At 35.9% G+C, this 20,622-nt stretch overlaps 1 protein-coding gene across 11 annotated transcripts in view; it reads left to right on the top strand.

Moving 5' to 3' along the window:
* RPS6KA5 (ribosomal protein S6 kinase A5) overlaps positions 1-20,622 on the top strand; it is a 183,405-nt gene that overhangs the window by 112,538 nt on the left and 50,245 nt on the right. For 8 of the 11 annotated variants that reach the window (XM_042944088.1, XM_042944087.1, XM_042944093.1 and 5 more), the window contains 2 exons: positions 14,811-14,894; positions 16,846-16,949. In XM_042944088.1, the coding sequence (XP_042800022.1) occupies positions 14,811-14,894; positions 16,846-16,949 (188 nt within the window). Of the gene's footprint in view, positions 1-7,636; positions 7,706-8,273; positions 8,402-14,810; positions 14,895-16,845; positions 16,950-17,715; positions 17,879-20,622 lie in introns of those variants that run through there. The other 3 variants (XM_042944094.1, XM_042944096.1, XM_042944097.1) reach the window with 3 other exon arrangements.

The following is a 20,622-nucleotide window of genomic DNA, read 5'->3' as shown; positions in this document are numbered from 1 at the left end:
GAGGGAAAAGAAGGAGACACTGGAGTTTGAGGAGAGAGGAGAAGATACAAAATAAGCAGTCATGTCCGTGGGAGAATGAATGGATTAGGAAATGAGTGCGTTTGCTGGGCAGCATTAAAGGCCTGCTCGAGGTTCACAGTCGTGAATTTAAAGTGAAATTGGTCAACCTGATTCTATGTTTTACTCCAACCACATTTTGCTTAACAAGTGCAGGCAAAAGGCAGATGGTGGATTGAATTTAATCCTGTTTTAGTGCCCCTACTTCAGATGTGTATATCCAGAAACTATATACACTTTAGCTCATGTTCCTAAAATGGACATAAATGACATACCATATGCAAATTGTTTTATTTGACTTATTTTTGAAATGTATCCAAGTTGATCAGTATGAATCTATTTCATTCAGTTTACCCTCTATATAATATTCTTTGATGTGAATTATCCAGTTTACTTACCCATTATCCTACTGAGATTCATTTAGCTTTCTGTGTTTATCACAGTATTGAAGTTTTTTTTCTGATATTATTGGTTTGCTGCAGTTCTTTAAATATTCTAGATACCTGTCATTTGTAATTTACGTATTGTTTCTTTTCCAAGTCTTTCACTTGTTTTGAATGATATTTTTGCCATCATCAGATTTGACATTTTAATAAAATCAAATTTACTGTAATCATTTAATATTTATATTTGATTATGTAAAATTTTTAATTTTAGAAAATACACATAAAAATTATAATCTTCACTATTTTTAAAATGTGTATTTATTTTGAGAGAGAGAGAGAGTGAGCATGAGTTGGGGAGGGGCAGAGTGAGGTGGAGAGAGAGAGGGAATCCCAAGCTGGCTCCGTGCTGTCAATACAGAGCCTGATACAGGGCTCGATCCCGTGAACCGAGAGATCATGACCTGAGCCAAGATCAAGAGTCAGATGCTTAACTGACTGAGCCACCCAGGCGCCCCATCATCTTAACTAATTTTAAGTGTAGATCAGTAGTACTAACTATATTCACATTGTTGTGTAACAGGTCTGTAGAATTTTTTTTTATCTTGCAAAACTAAACACTACACCCGTTGAACAATAACTCCCCATTTTTTCCCCTTCCTAGCCCCTGAAAACCAATATTCTACACTGTATCTATGAGTTTGACTACTTTAGATACCTAGTATAAGTAGAATCTTACAGCGTTTATCTTTTTTGTGACTGGTTTACTTCAGTTAACATAATGTCCTCAAGGTTCATTCACGTTGTAGCAAGTGACAGGATTTCCTTTTTTTTTTTTTTTTTTAATGTTTATTTTATTTTTGAGAGAGAGAGAGAGAGAGACAGAGTGTGAGCGGGGGAGAGAGAGAGAGAGAGAGAGAGAGAGAGGGAGACACAGAATCCGAAGCAAGCTCCAGGCTCTGAGCTGTCAGCACAGAGCCTGACACGGGGCTCAAACTTGGGAATGGCGAGATCATGACCTGAGCCGAAGTCAGATGCTTTAACTGCCTGAGCCACCCAGGCATCCTGGGATTTCCTTCTTTTTTAAGGCTAAATAATATTATAATATATGTATATATCATACTTTGTTTATGCATTCATCTACTAAGGGACATTTGGGTTGCTTGCACTTATTGGCTATTGTAAACAATGCTGCAGTGAACATAGGTATACAAATATCTCTTTGAGATTATGCTTCCAGTTATTTTAGATATATATCCAGAAGTAGGACTGGTGGATCATATCATTATAACATTTTATTTATTTTCCCTCATGATAATTTTATTTTTAATTTTTTGAGGAATGTCCATAATGTGTCCCATAGCGGCTGTACCATTTTACATTCCTGCCACCTGTGTGCAAGGGTTCCAGTTTCTCCACATTCTCATCTGTATTTATTATTTCTGCTTTTCTGATAGCAGCCCTCCTAATGAGCATGAAGTGATAGTTCATTGTAGTTTTTATTTGCATTAATGATGCAATGAGTGATGTTGAGCATCTTTTCGTATGCTTTTCGACCATTTGTATATCATCTTTGGAAGAATGCTGAAATTCTTTGCCTATTTTCTTTATTTATTTATTTTGAGAGGAGGGGGGAGTGAGGAGGAGCAGAGAGAGAGGAGAGAGAGAGAATCTCAAGCAGGCTCCACACTGTCAGTGCAGACAGAGCCTGATGTGAGGCTTGAACTCATGAACCCCGAGATCATGACCTGAGCCAAAATCAAGAGTTAGACAGTTAACTGGCTGAGCCATCCAGGCACCCCTCTTTGCATTTTTAAAATCAGATTATTTACTTTTTGTTGTTGTTTAGTTGTAGTTCTTTATATATTCTGGATATTAACCACTTACCAGATATGTGATTTGAAAATTTTCTCTCCCGTTCTATAGGTTGTCTTTTCACTTTGTTTCCTTTGATGCAAGGAAGCTTTTAATTTTGATATTGTCCCATTTGTCAGCTTTTGTGCTTGTCCTTTTGGTATCATATCCAAGAAATCGTTGCCAAATCCAGTGTCATGAAACTTGTTTTTTCTTCTAGGAGTTTTATAGTTTTAGATTTTACATTTAGGTCTTTAGTCTTTTTTGAGTTAACTTTCGTATTTGGTGCAAAATAAGGGCCGAATGCATGTGGCTTTCCAGTTTTCCCAGCATCATTTGTTGAAGAGACCATCCTTTGTTCACGTGTGGTCTTGACCATATGCACTATAAGGTTTATTTCTGGGCTCTGTGTTTTGTTCCATTGCTCTATATATTTGTCTTAATTCCACTACAAAGATGTATTATTTACTGTAACTTTGAAATATGTTTTGAAATCAGGAAGTGTGAGACTGCCAACTTTTCTTTCTTTCTCAAGATTATTTAGGCTATTCAGGGTTCCTTGAGATTCCATATGAATTTTAAGATTTTTCTTAATTTTTGCAAAAAAAAAATGCCATTGGGATTTTGATAGGAGTTACATTGAATCTTTAGATTATTCTGGGTAGTATGGACATCTTCACAATATTATGTCTTCCAATCCACAAGCAGGGGATGTCTTTCTTTTTATTTCTATCTTCTTTAATTCCTTTCACAGTATTTTATAATGTTAATTGTCAGGTCTTTTGACTTATTGGTTGTATTAATTTCTAAGCATTTTTGTTATTTTTGATGCTATTTTAAATGGGATTTTTTTTTAGATTGTTCATTGTTAGTGTAAAGAAATTAACTGATTTTAGTATGTTGATCTTCTGTCCTGTAACTTTGCTATATATACTTATTCTAATAGTGTGTGTGTGTGTGTAATCTTTAGTATTTTCTACATATAAGATTATATCATCTACAAGCAGAGATAATTTTACTTTCTCCTTTCCAATTTGGATGTCTTTTATTTCTTTTTCTTGCCTAATTGCTCTGGATTGGACTTCCAGTGCTGTATGAAATAGAAGTGGTAAGAGGGAACATCCTTACTTTGTTACTGATCTTAGAGGAAATTTCCATTTTTCACCATTGAGTATGGATGTTTGCTGTGGGCTTTTCATATACGGTCTTTACTATGGAGGTAGTTTCTTTATATTCCTACTTTGTTGCTGAGTGTTCTTTTTAAGTTTATCTATGTATCCTGAGAGAGACAGAGAGTGCGAATGGCGGGGGGAGGGGAGAGCAGAGAGAGGGAGAGAATCTTAAGCAGACTCTGCACTGAAGCCTTGATGCAGGGCTCAAACTCACGAAACCATGAGATCATGACCTGAGCCAAAATCAAGAGTTGGATGCTCTAATGACTGAGCCACCCAGGTGCCCCTCAAATGCTGTTTCCGCATCACTTGAATTTTTCTTCATTCTGTTCTTCTGTTCTTCATTCTGTTAATGTGGTGTATTATATTGATTAACTTTCAAATCTTAAACCATCCTTGTATTCCAGGAATAAACCTCACTTGATCATGTTACATAAACCTTTTAGGGTGCTGTTGAATTTGGTTTGCTAATATTTTGTTAGGATTTTTGTATCAGTTTTCACCAGAAATAGAAGGCTGTAGTTTTCTTTTCTTGCAGTATCTTTTGCTGGCTTTGGTATCAGAGTAATGCTGGCCTCATCTGATGAGTTTAAAAGTATGTTCTTCGGTTTTTTGAAAAAGTGAGGACATTCTTTAAATGTTTTTTAGAATTTTCCTTTAAGCCTGAGCTTATTTGGGGAGGGAGGTGGGTGGGGGAAGGGTGTTTGATTGCTGATTTAATCTCCTTACTGATCATGGTTCTGTTCAGAACTTTCTATTTCTCTATGATTCAGTCTTGATAAATTATATTTCCAGGAATTTATCCATTCTAGATTATCCAATTTGTTGGTGTATAATTGTTCATAGTTATTTCTTTTTTAAAAATTTTTACCTCCTTTATTTTAGAGAGAAAGAAGGAAAGAGCATGAGCAGAGGAGAGGGGCAGAGGGGGTGAGAGAGAGAGAACCCCAGGCAGGCTCCATGCCCATCACAGAGCCCAATTTGGGGCTCAATCCCACAACCATGAACCAAAATCAAGAGTCAGACACTTAACTGACTGAGACACCCAGGCACCCCAATAGTAGCTTCTTATGTCTTCTCTTTCATTTTCTTATGTCTTCTCTTTCATTTCTGATTTTACTTATTTGAATATTTTTTTAATGTAGCTAAGAGTTTGTCAGTCTTGTTGATATTTTCAAAAAACCATCTCTTAGTTTTGTTAGTTTTTTTCTATTGTTTTTCTATTCTTGTTTCATTTCTTTGTGCTGTACTTATTTATTTTCCCGCTGCTTTTAGTTTTTCTTTTTCTAGTTCCTTGAGGTGTGAATTGGGTTGTTGATTTCTTTGAATTTTTAAAAACATAATCTCTTTTTATCTCAGTGCACTAAGATATTTGCTTTTATTTTCTTTTAAAAATGAGCACATTGGGGCGCCTGGGTGGCGCAGTCGGTTAAGCGTCCGACTTCAGCCAGGTCACGATCTCGCGGTCCGTGAGTTCGAGCCCCGCGTCAGGCTCTGGGCTGATGGCTCAGAGCCTGTTTCCGATTCTGTGTCTCCCTCTCTCTCTGCCCCTCCCCCGTTCATGCTCTGTCTCTCTCTGTCCCAAAAATAAATAAAAAATGTTGGAAAAAAAAATTTAAAAAAAAAAAAAAATAAAAATGAGCACATTAAAATGTTAATTTAATAGGAATTAATTTCTGAATATAAAACAAAGTGGGGATATTATGTTACCTCTTTTTATAGATAATCCAGTTGATAGTTCACGATCAGTGAATGGTCAGTTAGTCTTTTCCCTGCTGATTTGAAAGGTACCTTCTGTCATATGCCAAGTTCCTATACATGCCTGTGAGTCTATTTCTGTTCTGTTTCTCTTTACTCAGTTTCATTCTTCTGGTTGCTTCTCTCTGAGTCAAAATAAAAAATCTTAAAGGCCATGATTTTATAGTAAGTCTTAAATCTGGAAAGGTGAGATCTTTCTCTTCTTCACTCTTACCCTGCCATTCTCTCCTCCTTTCATCTGACCTTCCTTCACTCTCTTCTCTGTATTCTCTATTCTTGGTCTTTTGTTCCTCCATGTGAATTATAGAATTAAACTGATAAATTAATTCGGAAAGAACTGTGATCTTTGGATAGTGAATCTTCTGATTAATTAGCATAAATAAATAGTCCTACTTTCCCAGTTATTATATTTTATTCCTTTTAATAATACTTTATAACTTCCTGTGTAATGCTTGTACTTATATTATTAGATTCATTTCTATTAACTTTATAAGTTTTATTCCAATTTACAAAAATAAGAATATGGGGTTTTTTGGCACTACAGGAATGTTGGATCTTGTACAAAGCAATGTTGCTGAATTCATATTCCAGTAACTTACAGATTCACTTGGATTTTTTAAGTATATGACTATATTAAGAGAAAATCAGAACCACTGTTTGTCAGTAATGATGGTTTTATATCTTTGTGATTCTCATTTTTATTCTGTGTGTTTGTGAATGGATGGTTTGGTTTGGTTTTATTGCCCTTTTATTCATGTGTATTCTTGCTTGTTTACTTTAAGGCTATGTGTCTTGGGTTTTACAATTTAGTATGGTGTTTACTCTAGGGTTTTAGTAGATGAATTCTCAGTTTCTAATTGTTTATTGATATAAAGAAATTCTTATAGTTTTTCTCTTTAGTCACCTAGTGTTGTGAGTTATATTAATAACTTTATGTTGTTGAGTGTTAAGCCATCTTTCAATTCTTGGAAAAAACTTTACTTTCTATATTTTATTATATTTTTTTTTACACTTTGCTGGATCTTGTTTGCTAATATTTTATTTTGGACTTTATTTTCCAGTTGACGTATAATTTTCTAATATTACATTTGTCTGATTTTGGTATCAAGATTATATACCAACATCATGAAATGAATTTAGAATCAGATATATAGATAGAAATCCTATTCCTCTTAATATTTCCTCTTACTGCACATGTATAGCTATCAGAGTGTAATTTTTTTTCTCCCCCCCCCCCCCCGAGTGTGAGTAGCTTTTCAAATACTTATTTAATCTTTTAAAAATATGTATAATTATATATGGTTTTCAATTTCTTCTTCAGTCAACTCTGGTAAGTTGTATTTTTATAGAAAAATGTTATCTTTTTTCTTTTTAAATTCCTTGGTATCATTTGTTCATAGAATTCACTTATATTTTAATCTCTGTTGTGAGTGTAGTAAAGTTTCCTTTTTATTGATCTATAACTTTTCTCTTTTTTCTTGATCAGTTTGCTAGAAATTTGTCCGTTTTAATCTCTTCCAAAAAACAGCTTTTGTCAAGCTTCTCATTTTTTTCTATTTCTTTGATGATGTTCCTTTGTTCCTTTTATTTTTCAAGTGTTGCGTTCATATTCTTTTTCTAAACTTTTGAGTCAGACCTCCAGCTCACTATATTTAATCTTTTCATTTTTAATGAGATAATTTCTAAGAACAACTTTTAGATATATCTCACCAGTTCTGATATATAAGATATTTATTGTTATTGAAATAGTCTAATATTCATTGTGGGTTTTTTTTTTTCCTTTGGGCCATGAATTATTTAGAAATGGGTTTTTAGGTTTTCAAATATATAGGAATTTTGGGTTGTCTTTTTGTAAATGAGTTCTAATTTTATTGCTTTCTGTATGGAGAACAAAATATATATGATTTTATTTCTGTAGAATTAGAGATTTGCTTCGTGATCTAGTACATGGTTAATTTCTATAAATACGACATATATGCCTGAAAAGAATGTGTATTCTCTAACTATTACATATAAAGTTTGGGGTATTCTCAGGAACATCATGTAAATCTTCTATAGCTTCACTAATTACTTTCCTGCTTGATTAGTTTATTAGTTATAAAAAAGATATGTTAAAATGCCTGCTATGGTTGTGGATTTGTCCATTTCTTCTTAAACATCTCTCCATTTTTGCTTTTTAAGGCTTTTCAACAAATGTTGAGTATATTCAGGTTTGGGATAGTATTATTTTCCTAGTGAAATGTTCCTTTTATTATTATTCAATGACTCTACCTAATTTTAATAATCCCTTTTGCCTTAAAGTTTATTTTCTTGCTATTAATAAAATACTCCAGCTTTCTGTTGGCTAGTGCTGGTCTGATATATCTTTTTCCATCTCTTTACTTTCAATATTTCTTTGTCATTATGTTTTAGGTGTGCCTTTTGTAAATAACATATAGCTGGATTTTGTTTTTGATCCAGAGAGTTTCTATCTTTTAACTGGTGAGTTAAATCTGTATATTATGATTACTGATATATTTTTACTTATTTCTCTTATCTTGCTATGTGTTTCTCTTTATCACAGTTTCTCTTTGCTTTCTCCTCCTCCTTTCCTATTTAGATTGTTAGGATTTCTTTGTTTCATTTCTCCCTAATGGTCTAGAAGTTATATCTGTTCTATTAACTTATATACTGACTTAACAATTATGTCTATAATTGTCATGACCACTACAAGAACATGGAGTGTTTTAACCTCAATTATCCATTTCATTTTCTGTATTATTGTTACTTAGTATTTAGCCCTACCTTGTATTATATTCCCCCAAATTAATCATTATTGTGTAATTTTCATTTTATAAATTCACTACTTGTTTAGATTTTCTCACGTTTACCTGTTTTCTCTGTTCACTATTGCTTCTTATAACTTAACTCTTTTCTTGTGAGTTCAGTTTATTGCTGAACTGCATCTTTTAGGGGTCTTTTTAACAAGGATTAATGAATAGTAAATTCTCTTTGTTTTAAAATGCCTTTATGGGGAAGTTAAGATGGTGGAGGAGTAGGAGGATCCTAAGCTTGTCTCGTCCCTCAAACACAGCTAGACAGTTATCAAATCATTCTGAACACCCAAGAAATCAATTGGAGGTCTGAGAGAACAAAAACTGCAAGTCTACAAGTAGAAAAGCAACCACGTTTTGGAAGGTAGGAGGTGCAGAGAGTTGACTTGGGGGAGATATAACTGTGGGTAAGGTGGTGGGGAGGAAGCCTGCTTATGGATGCTACCACAAAGTATTATAAGCAAGGGAGTGGAAAATTGGAACTTCCAGAAGTCCACTACCATCGGGGACATGCGTGGCTTAAAGGTGCTTAGTGGGGTGGAGTCCCAGGAATGACAGCATGTACTGAGGGTCCCCTGGGTCTCAAGAAGAAAGGGTGGCACCAACATGCTGCACTGTTTCCAGGCATAGGAGTGGGGGGTGGGGAGGGCAGGGGGTTCCTGTTGAGGGCAGGGAGCTGGAGTGCTGGCTTTTTGCTCTGTTTTGCCATAAAGTCTGAACCCCCGTGCAGCCACTTTCCTTGCACAGCCAGCAAACTGCAAAAGCATGACAAGATGATCACCCAGAGGAACAGTGTGGGTCTGTGCTGTGGAAGTCCCCAAAATTTAGATTTTGAAATTCAGTTGCACACCTGAGATGAAAAAGCTCGGACACAGGCCGGGTGAACAGAGGGTTCTGATGGCAACTGGCGACAGCTGAGGGATATTGATTGCTCTTCTGTGAGGGTGACCTGAGGAGTGGGGGTGCGAATGTTCAGCTCCAGGGCTAGAGACCAGGGTGCTGCCACATTCATCCCCCCTCATCAGCACTGGAAGCCTTCAGGGAGCAAAACTGTGCCACATAGTAGAGGCTGGAGCCACTTCTACCAAGTCTCACCCCCCTGCACTTTGGAGGTGCATCTACACTAGGGCAAGTTCACATGAGAATCAGTGCGACAGGCACCTCCACCAGAAGGACCAGCACAAACAACTAGCTTGTACCAAGTCTACTAGGGGAATTCAAATCTAGCTTCCTTTTTATTTTCATTCTTTATTTTTTCCATTTCTTTTTTTAAATTCCTTTTAAAATTTTTTATTATTTTAAAAATATTTTATATATGGTTTTAATTTTAATTTAATTTAATTTAGGATCTAGATTCTTTTAACCAGCAGACCAGAACACACCCAGGACCTAGTGTTTTTTTGTTTTTTGGTTTTTTTTTTACTTTTTTTTTTTTGCTTTTTTCTTTGTTGTGTGTGTGTGTGTGTGTGTGTGTGTGTGTGTGTGTGTGTGTGTGTTTTCTTCTTTTCTTTTCTGGACAAAATGACAAGATGGAGAAATTCACCCCAAAAGAAAGAAGAGGAAGTAGATCTCACAACCAGAGATTTAATCACTACAGATATAATATGTCTGAACTAGAATTTAAAACAACAATTATAAGCATACTAGCTGGGCTTGAGAAAAGCATAGAAAACACTAGAGAATCCCTTTCTGCAGAGATAAAAGAACTAAAATCTAGTTATGCCAAAATTAAAACTGCTGTGAGATGCAAACCCAAATGGAGTCCGTAAAAACGAGGATGGACAAAGTAGAGGAGCAAATGAGTGATAAAGAAGATAAAATTATGGCAAATAATGAAGCTGAAAAGAAAAGGGAAAGAAAAGTGATGGATCATGAAGGTATTAGGGAACTCAGTGACTTACTGAAACAGAATGACATTCATATTATAGGAATCCCAGAAAATGAAGAGAGAGAAAAAGAAGCAGAAGGTTTCTTTGAACAAGTTATAGCTGAGAACTTCCCTAATCTGGGGAAGGACACAGACATCAAAATGCAAGAAGCACAGAGAGCTCCCTTAAAATTCAACAAAAGCTGACCACCGCCAAGGCATATCAAAGTCAAATTCACAAAATACACAGACAAAGAAAGAATACTGAAAACAGCAAGGGAAAAAAAAGTCCTTAACCTACAAGGAAAGACAGATCAGGTTCACAGCAGATCTGTCCCCAGGAACTTGGCAGGCAAGAAGGGAGTGGCAGAACATAGTCAACGTGCTAAATAGGAAAAACATGCAGCCAAGAATTCTTTATCCAGCAAGGCTGCCATTCAGAATAGAAGGAGAGATAAAGAGTTTCCCAAATAAAATGCCTTTATTTTGCACTGCAAATTCATTGTTAATTTAGCTGTCATGGACTATATCTACTCATGGACTAGTTTATCTTTTTATTTTAAAATAAAACATATGCAAAAATGAAAGCAAAATAAATGTATAGGTTAAGGAATTTTTATAAGGCAAACACTTACAACCATCACTCAAGAATGGGAATTTGCCACCCATGGATATATTTTTATTTAGTCTGCTTGGGACTTTTGCAATATTTTCTCAAGTGTATCTTCTGGTTTTCAGATTCTCTCTTTATTTGTGTCTACTTTGTTTAATCAGCCTGTGTTCATTAATACATTTTTTCATTTATATAGTTAATGTTTGCTTCCTTTTCATATCTTTCTCATCTTTTTTATGCCGCTACATTATTTTATAGGTATTTTCCTTCTTTATGTCTTTCATCTTTTACAATATACTAGTATTTTATAGAATGTTGTTCTAGTGTTTCAAGTAATCCTTCTGTTTGGTTTGGGGAGTCTAGTTCACTTATTTAATAATTTTGAGACTCCAGGGCTTTATCTATGTGAACCCTGGGCCAGCTGGATTGTGGGAATTTGTCTGGTTCTGTCATGTGTTCCAGAGTATTACCACGTTGGACCAGATTTTCTCACTTCCTCATACCAAGGAGGGGAGAGTAAATTCAGGCCTCAAGTCTACAAGAGGCAGAAGCCTTGGGATTTGATTTCAAAAGGGGCATATTTGTTTTCTAAGCTAAAGGCCTTCCCTTTGCAGCTGTAGCACAGGTCATATGTCTACCTCACTGGTTTTTGGCACCCTCTTCATGGCTTGCATCTAGGGATTCCCCTCTCTTTCTCATGAGCACAGTCTTAGATGATTAGCAATGCAATATTTACTTCTTTTTAAAAATCAAACATTTCTAGGGGCACCTGGGTGGCTCAGTCAGTTAAGCGTCCAACTTCGGCTCAGGCCATGATCTCGCAGTTTCTAAGTTCAAGCCCCGCAACAGGCTCTGTGCTGATGGCTCAGAGCCTGGAGCCTGCTTCGGATTCTGTGTCTCCTCCACTCTCTGCCCCTCCCCTGCTCACGCTCTGTGTCTCTCTGTGTCTTGATAATAAACGTTAAAAAAGTAAAAATTAAAAATTAAAATTAAACATTTCTAGATATTTGTTGTAAGATTTGACAAAATTAGGATGGGAGAAAATACAGGATGGGGATGAGACTTTTCATTGGTAATTTTGCATTTATAAATTTATCATAAGCAAAGAAGATCAGGATAAAACATTGGCAAATAAAAGCTGAGAATGATTTAATCTAGTGTTTATTGAGAAATGCCTAAGAATTTGGCACTTAAGTTTATATTTGGATTTTTTCTTAGAAGGGAGCCAGTTTTTTGTTTTTTGGTTTTTTTTTTGTCCAGTGCTATCTGATCTTTCTCTCCAAGAGACAGTGGAACCTCCTTGATCAGCTGGTCACTTAAGCGCAAGAACACTCTGTCTTATCTGCCAGAATGGTACACGCACACTGCTTTTACCATATTTACATTTAAGTACATTCTCATTCATAGTCTCTTAACTCTGTGCTCGCTTTAATCAATAATATTATTTATAAAATAATGTGGACCTAAATAGGGTTAGGGTATTTTTTAAAATATTAAAATAGTACTGTAAAGATATTTTGAACAAATGGTAATGAATAGAATTTAATTATGTTATCCTAGCCTTATAAAACCATAGTTCATAAAATATTACCTAGGATTCTTTCCTGCCCCCACAGCAGACCTTCCTCTGTCATACCTCATCAGTTTATCTCCTTGGTAGAATTATTTGAAAGGCATTCTGTATACTTTCCAGATAACATGCATCTTCCTAAGCAGATAAATACAAATTCAAAAGTAAGTTGGGGATATTTTACACATAGAAGATAAACTCTCAGGAAATCAAGGCTGACACACTAAAACTTAAAACCCAGAGGGAGTAACACTACCATTGGGGCAGAGGAAGAGGAAGCAGATACAGAACTGCAAGAGGCTAAAATGGCAGTGTTTTAAAATAACAGAGAAACTTAAGAAATGCTTTTCCTAATGCTTTTCACTCTTGTTTCTCAGTAACTGGAACTTCCCAAAACTTAAGCTTTAATTTTTCTGTCTCCTAGAATTTCGATCAAATAGGTAATTATTAATTATTTATTAATGTAGATACTGCCTACTCCCCTCCACTACCCACCACCCCCAAACAAATAAACACAAAACAGAGAAGCTAAAGTGATTTAAAGGGAGCTCAAAACTCATACGGAGAAGGTGGATGAGATATCTTTGAGCACGTAATATGGTTCTGAGCTTCCTCTCTGTTGAGACCTTCAAGAGCTGAGCTGAGTAGTTCCCATTGCCAGAGAAAGTAAAACATGAGAAGTGGGGGTGACCTTTCTGGCATTCATCAGTGAGACCTTTCTGGCATTCATCAGTAAGATCTATGTGCCTTATACCCTTTGAACACTAAACTTCATGAGTATCTAGTATTTTGAAGAAGAGAGTGTATATTTTCATAACTCTGTAAAATTTAATCATTGTCTCATACTTAGAAGGAAAAGTGCATGATTTCAAAATGGTTTGTGACATGGAGCTGCCTATTAATGGCAGTGAAAGTTTATATTTGCTAAAAAGACTAGTTTTCTAAATAAATAAAATCTAGAGAAGCAATAAATCAAACTCATTCTTTTTACTCATAAAACAGTTTGGAGTATTATTTATATTTTTTTCAGGATATCTAAACTTGATTTAGGATATAATGGTTTAAAGGTATTTCTTAGATGAGATCAAATGATAAATACAATGATTCAGTAATTTTCGTGTTTCTTTATGTCAACTACACAGTGATTTTTGCTCACCCAAAAAAAGGCTGTTGTCTATTAAATAGCGTAGTAACTAAAAACACTGGTTTTATGAAGTTTGGATTTTTTTTAAGAGTAATTTTGTAGTATTTCTTTTTAAATAAGTCAGTGAACAGATGAATGCTTCTTAATATACACATTTTTTCTAAGCATGTCTAACAAAGTTTAAAATTATTCATTACTTCTTATATGTAAATTAAATGGAATCAATTTTATTTAGCTTTAATTTTTCTGTAGTTTGATACAAAATTTGCATTTGGTACTGAAATGATGAAGCAGAGAGATAATGATACTTGATATATGGTTTATATTAGCTACTTATTGACGATATTCTGCCAGGTAACAAAAAAAATTTTCTGCAGATCTAAGCATAAGTAAATTATTTCTTTTCGTTATACTCAGGAATAGTAATCTTTCAGCATATGTAGTATGAAAAAGAAAGAAATGAATCTTAAACCATCTAATATAATTACAATTAAGTAGTTTTAATATATGTTACCAAAGTGTTTATATCAATTCATTACATGTATTGTCTTTGAGCTTAACTTTACACAAATAGAGAACTTCTGCTGATTCTGTAACATTGCTAGAGTAATGTTCTTTACATTTGAAATTGGCAAATAAGAAGAATGCCTATATCTCAAAATCTTACTGATAGAGGAAGAATAAAGTGCAAATTGAAAAGCTTCCTTTAGTTTTTTAAAATATTTTAATGGCACCAAAGTGCCTTAAAATGTTTCAGGTACAGCCATACAAATTGTGTCCCATTAAAGAGGAGTCCTTTTTTTTATTTTATATATCTGTATAATAATTTAGATATTTCCTCTCTTCTGTTTCATTGGGATGAGTCATATGACACAGTTGATCCATTAAAAAATTTAGTTTTCAAATCTAGACCTTTTTAAAGTCCTACAAAAGAGAAATAACTGTCTTTAAGGACAGTCTTTTTATAAAAACACTTCCACTCATCATTACTGAGCATATGATTGGCAATGCCAAACCTAGAAAAAATAAGGTAGGAAGAATTTTTTTCATCATTTTTCATCTCTGGGCTCCCTATTCCCTTCTTAGCATTTGGTCTCTGTCTTTTTTTTTTTTTTTTTTTCCCCCCTTAAGGTTTCCCAGTGTTTTCTCAATGTTGCTGATCTGGAAATAAAGTAGTAAAGTATTAGACAGTTCTTGGTACCCTACTAGGACTATTTGAAGTTTTACAAAGACAATCGTACAAGAAACCACTAATTGAAATATACATACATACAGCAAAGAAGAACAGATAGATGAATGGATGGATGGGCGGCTGGATGGGTGGGTGGGTGGGTGGATGGATGGATGATGGTAGATTTCAGGCATCAAAGTCTTTCAACAGGACATTCACCCAGGACTGACTATACAGGTGATGATCTGTCCTGGTGAGAAGCGGGGGAGAGTCTGTCAAGCAGATTCTACCACTACTTTGCTACTGTGGTTTATCTTGACCAGTAACATGTAGTATTAACTTTCCTTTTTTGTCACTTGTCAGACTAGTTTGAAATCAAATGCCTTTTTGTTTGTTTGATTGTTTAAGGGTGAAAGAGCATATTCCTTTTGTGGAACTATTGAATACATGGCACCAGACATTGTCAGAGGGGGAGATTCAGGACATGACAAGGTATGTTCTGTACTTCTTTATATATCTCTATAAAATGTACAGTAAGAATCCTAGTTAATAACTTGAGTACAGTCTCTTCAACAGAGCCCTCTTTCTAGTGTTGTCTTACGTTCATTGTTTTCTCTCCTTTGCTTTGTATACATGAACACATTATGGTATCTAGTGTTTTAGAGGAAAAAGACTTTGTTGATTATCTCTTCAGTAGAAATAAGCATACTAACAATCCTTGGAGACAGTCAAGGATTCAAGATAGTCTGTTTTCCTTAAGCCCTCTAAAAACCTCACTTGCCTTTGTATGTGCAAAATGAAGATTGTAGAAGAAGCATTCTGAGTAGTTTTGTTATAAAATCTATTTTTTCCTGTATTAAAGGGTACAGATTTGTTTAGTCCCATCCTAAGTAACCAATTTTTAGGAAAGAAAACCTTTTAGAACTTCCTAGAATTCCTACAGACCTGAGGTCCAGAATAGAGCTAGTCAATAAATACTCTTTCCCATTCATGGAACAGCTTGACAACTTTGAGTTAAATTAAGTGTGACAATATATGCAAAGTGCTTATCAACGTACCTGCCTCCACACTGTTCCTTTTATGATTGCAGTCTGCCTGATCATGTTTCATATGTCATGGTTATGTATTTTCTTTAAAATAGCTCTAGGTTCATAAATTTTGCATCATATCTCTGAAACCTTTGTCCTGAAGTTGGGACGCAGAGTTAAAAATTTTAGCATCCAGTTAATATCTCATTGGTATAAGCTTGTGTATTCAAGAAATTACTGAAATCTTGATTTGCCTAATTATAAAAGAACTAATTTGCGATATATCAAAATTCCTAAATTATATATAATTTGGTATGCTCTCAGTTCAGGTAACTACATTTATAAATTGGTTTCCAATTTAGATTGCTTTTTTTTTTTTTTTAGATCTCCTTTTATTTTGTATTAAGTGTCTTCATGCTTCCCAAAAAAAAGGATGGCTCACACAAATGAAGATGTATGTGAATGTTTCTATAAGAGGAATTGATTTATGTGGTTATGAAAACAACCATTTTCGTTTTTGCCCTTTAAGGTCAAGGAATTTCATGATACTTATTGGAGCAGAATAATCAATAAAAATGCTGAATGGGGCTCCTGGGTGGCTCAGTCGGTTAAGCATCTGACTTTGTCTCAGGTCATGGTCTCATGGTTTGGTTCGTGAGATCGAGCCCCGCATTGGGTGAGCCTGAGCACCACTCTGGACTCCGCTCTCCGTCTCCCTCTCTCTCTTCACCTTTTGGGATTCTCTCTCTCTCTCTCTCTCTCTCTGCCCCTAGCTCACTCATGTGCCCCCTCTCTCTCTCTCAAAAACAAATAAATAATGCTGAATGCTCCCTTTTCCCCTCCATCATAAGTGTAAAGATTTTACTTACAATTTTTAAAATTTATTTTAAATTTACAATTTTTTTAAATTAGGGTGCCTGGGTAGCTCACTTAACATGTTTGACTTCAACTCAGGTCATCATCTCACCATTCACAGGTTCGAGACCTGCATCGGGCTCTGTATTGACAGTGCAGAGCCTGCTTGGGATTCTCTGTTTCCCTGTCTCCCTGCTCTGTTCCACTCACTCGCTCTCTCTCTCTCAAAATAAATAAACTTTAAAAAAAAGTTAAAAAATAAATAGAAATTTTTAAAAAATTAACTAAACTGAAACTATTACTTAATGATTTAGGAAATAATGAAAACACTTTTAGCCCCTTGATTGACTTTACTATGTTTACATTCTTTTGTGAGGATACCTCGATATTTGTTCTCTAAGTGTCTTTCGTGCAAGTGCTTAATTTCATACTCCTTACACGGAAAGTTATATACAAAGCCTTTTGGTTAAAATATTTTCCAAATATATAGCTTTATTTTGTTCATCTTTTCTTATGAAATATATATTCATATTCTATAAAATGACATTGTTGTTTTATAGGCAGTTGACTGGTGGAGTTTAGGTGTTCTAATGTATGAGTTACTAACTGGAGCGTCTCCTTTCACTGTTGATGGAGAGAAGAATTCCCAAGCTGAGATATCTAGGTAAGACTTAATAAAATAAATATATTGTTTTATCAAAGGACCTTAACCAAATTTCTGCAATTGTAGGCTGATAGAAAAGATAATGTTTTTAATGAAGATAGACAAAATAACGTTCGTGGTAAATTTTCATTTATATTCACATAGAATGTAGATACATAGCCTTTATATTTCTCTATATTTTATGTGCCCAGTTAGATCTTAAGTCTCATAAGGATAGTGTCAAAATTTTTGTGTGCTCCAAAGCACTTAGCATATTGTCTTAACCTAGTACATCATATATTGAGAACTGTATTTGTTGGGTACTTTTTTCCCACTGTATACTGAATGTAATTTCTTTGCAAATAAAGAAACAGTAGTGATCTCTTCAACTCCTGGCTACATACTCTCAGTAGAAACAAATACCATAAAACCACCCTCTTATAGGTTATCATAGCATTATTCTATTCTTTTCCGTCATAGCAGTTATCGCAATTGCAGTGTTACATTTTTGTTCATAGTTATTTGATTAATGTCTGTCTGTCCCACTAGATTGTAAGCTCTGTGAGAGCAAGGGGCATGTCTGGCTTTGATCTTCAGCGTTGTATGCTCACGTGCTAGCACAGTGCTTACTATGCAGAATTCAATAAATATTTTTGGAATGAAATGAGTTAATGAACAAATAAACGAACAGTGATAAAACTTTATACTAATTACTAGTTATGTTTTTGTCCTGTTTTTACTTGAATTTTATAACTTTGAGAACAGATTTGACATTAAAAATTAAAAATTGAGACTTCCACTCCTTACCAAGATGGAATAACAGGGACCCGGATTTACTTTCCTGCCTGAAACAGTTTTTAAAATGGGCAAAATGTATGCAACAGCAATATTGAAGACATTGAACATCTAGCAATGAAGGACAGTGAACACAGTGACGGAAAATAAACGAGGTGAGCGCTATGATTGCCCAGCTTACTGCCTTGAGAGAGTATCTAGGCTGCAGCACAGGGAGGGGAAACCCAGGCAGAGTTGAGGAGATGGAAGTGAGAGTCCAGGAAGACCAGGCAGCTAGAGTTTGCAGGGCAGAGTCCAGAGAGAAGTCCAGAGATTTGCAGAAGGTACCCCAAAAGTATTCAGCGAAGTATGGATAAACACACATGTGTTTGGGAGCTACTCAGTATAGTTAAGATGTGATCTCTCTCTCAATTGATCTGTAGATTCAACACAATCCCAATCCCAGCAAGCTTTTTTTTTTTTTTCTTACAGAAATTGACAACCTAAAATGCATAGAGATATGTGGAGGACCTAGAATAGCCACATCACCTTTGAAAAAGTAGACCAAAGTTGATTTCAAGGTTTACAGGCTACAGTAATTAAGACACTGTGGTGTTCATATTAAGATAGACAAATCATCAGTAAAATACAAAGCCGAGACATGGAATCACAGAAATATAGGCAACTGATTTTTTTTTTTTTTGTAACAAAGGCACAACGTCAGTTTAGTGGAAAAAAGTCTCTTCAACAGATGCTAGAACGATTGGCTATCATATGGGGAAAAATGAACTTGAATAAATACTTTTCACTGTATAGAAAAATTCACTAAAAATAGATCACGGACCTAAACGTAAAACCTAAAACTACAAAATTTCTGGAAGAAAACAAATGAAAATCTTTGTGATTTTGGGTTAGGCAAAGATTTCTTAGGACACCAAAAGTGCAATCAATCAAAGAAAACACTGATAAATAGGGCTTCCTCAAAATTAAGTACATGCGTGCATGAGCTTTTCAAAAGAAACTAAGAGAATGGAAAGACAAACCCCAGACTGGGAGAAAATTACAAATCCTGGATATGATAAAGGACTGGCTTCCAGAATACATAAATAACTCTCAAAACTCAAGGGGGAAAAAAAAAACCTGTTTTGAAAAATGGGCAAAAGAGTTTAACAGTTCACCAGAGAAGATCTATGAGTGGTAACTAAGCACGTGAAAAGATGACCAACATCATTAGTCTTTTTTTTTTTTTTTTTTTTATTTATTTTTGAGACCGAGAGAGACAGAGCATGAACAGGGGAGGGGCAGAGAGAGAGAGGGAGACACAGAATCTGAAACAGGCTCCAGGCTCTGAGCTGTCAGCACAGAGCCCGATGCGGGGCTCGAGCTCACGGACTGTGAGATCATGACCTGAGCCGAAGTCAGACGCTTACCCGACCAAGCCACCCAGGCGCCCCCAACATCATTAGTCTTTAGGGAAATGCAAACTAAACCACAGTGAGATACCACTGTATAGTCACTAGAATGGCTACAAATAAAGAGCGAGACTGTATCAGGGTTCTCCAGGGGAACAAAACCAATAGGGTGTGTGTGTGTGTGTGTGTGTGTGTGTGTGCGCGTGTGCGCGCGCGTGTGTGTGTGTGTGCGCGCGCGCGCGTGCACACACATGCACGCAGGTATGTATAAAAGGAGACGTATTATGTGGAATCGGCTCGCAAGATTATAGAGGCTGAGGAGTCCCATGATCTGCCATCTGCAAGCCGGAGACCCAGGAGAGCCAGGCCTGAGAACGACAGGAATCCATGGTGTAAAACCCAGTCCAGTGGCAGAAGACCAGTGACCGGTGTCAAGCGGGCAGGCAGAAGGGGGACTGAATCCTCCCTTCCTCTGCTTTTTGTTTCTACTCAGACCTTTAAGGGATTCATTGCTGCCCATCCACACTGAGGAGAGGATTCTGCTTTACTGGAGTCCCCCAGCTCAGATGCTGATGATCTCATTGAGAAACACCCTCACAGACATGCGCAGAAAGTTTAATTTGGGCAACCTGTAGCCCGGTCAAATGACACTTCAGATTAACCATCACATGTCCCCCTCTCGTCAGTTTGGCAGCCATGCACATCTCCTCAAACTGTCCTTCGTCTCCATAAAGGCAATAACACGGTTCTAATTCCACCTAACGTGATACAGTTATCCCTCATACAACCAAAACCCACTAACCCCTTACATACAACCCCTAAGTGATATTCTCCCTTCTTGAAATCCCATAACTTAGGTACTGTGAAAAAAATTAACAATACTTAAATACCATGATATAAAGTCAGTACATCTTATCTTACATGATAAAGGAATAAGGAAGGGAAGAAAACAAAGACATATCTGTAACAAATATATACATTTACGTTATTTATGCACACATACAACCACACAGATATATTCATAACTAAATGAGGAAATACAATAATTACAGTCCTCATTTCTATAACTGGTTATGGAGTCATAGCTGGTATTTATAACTACCTGCTTCTACTACCCACTCTGTATTCCCTTTGCCTTCAGCACCTTCTGAGGTGATCCAAACAGTCCTTCCTGAAGAATCTGGGCTTTTAGTAGTTCTACCTAGATTGGGTTATTGTAGCTTTCGGTTGACCTTAATCACAGAGCGTGGTAATACTAACAGATACCCTAGGAGATCTCCTGTATTTCAGACACTCTTCCTTACTTTCCCTGGGGAGTAGTAGTCCACAGTTTCCTCCTTGGTAGCAAGGATCATTCACCACAGCCAGCACAGAACTCCCTCCGATTGCTTCAGAGGCTTTAGGAGCCCAAAGTGGCTGGGTGGCTGTCTGAATTTCCAGCTCAGTGGAATCATTATGTGTCTCTTGGTGGAAGCATTCCTTTTCCTAGAACTAAGACCTCTCGACTA

This window comes from Panthera leo, chromosome B3, assembly GCF_018350215.1.
Source record: "Panthera leo isolate Ple1 chromosome B3, P.leo_Ple1_pat1.1, whole genome shotgun sequence".
Lineage (NCBI taxonomy): Eukaryota > Metazoa > Chordata > Mammalia > Carnivora > Felidae > Panthera > Panthera leo.
Note: the sequence above shows the minus strand (reverse complement) of the source record. Positions and strands in the feature narration are given on the sequence as shown.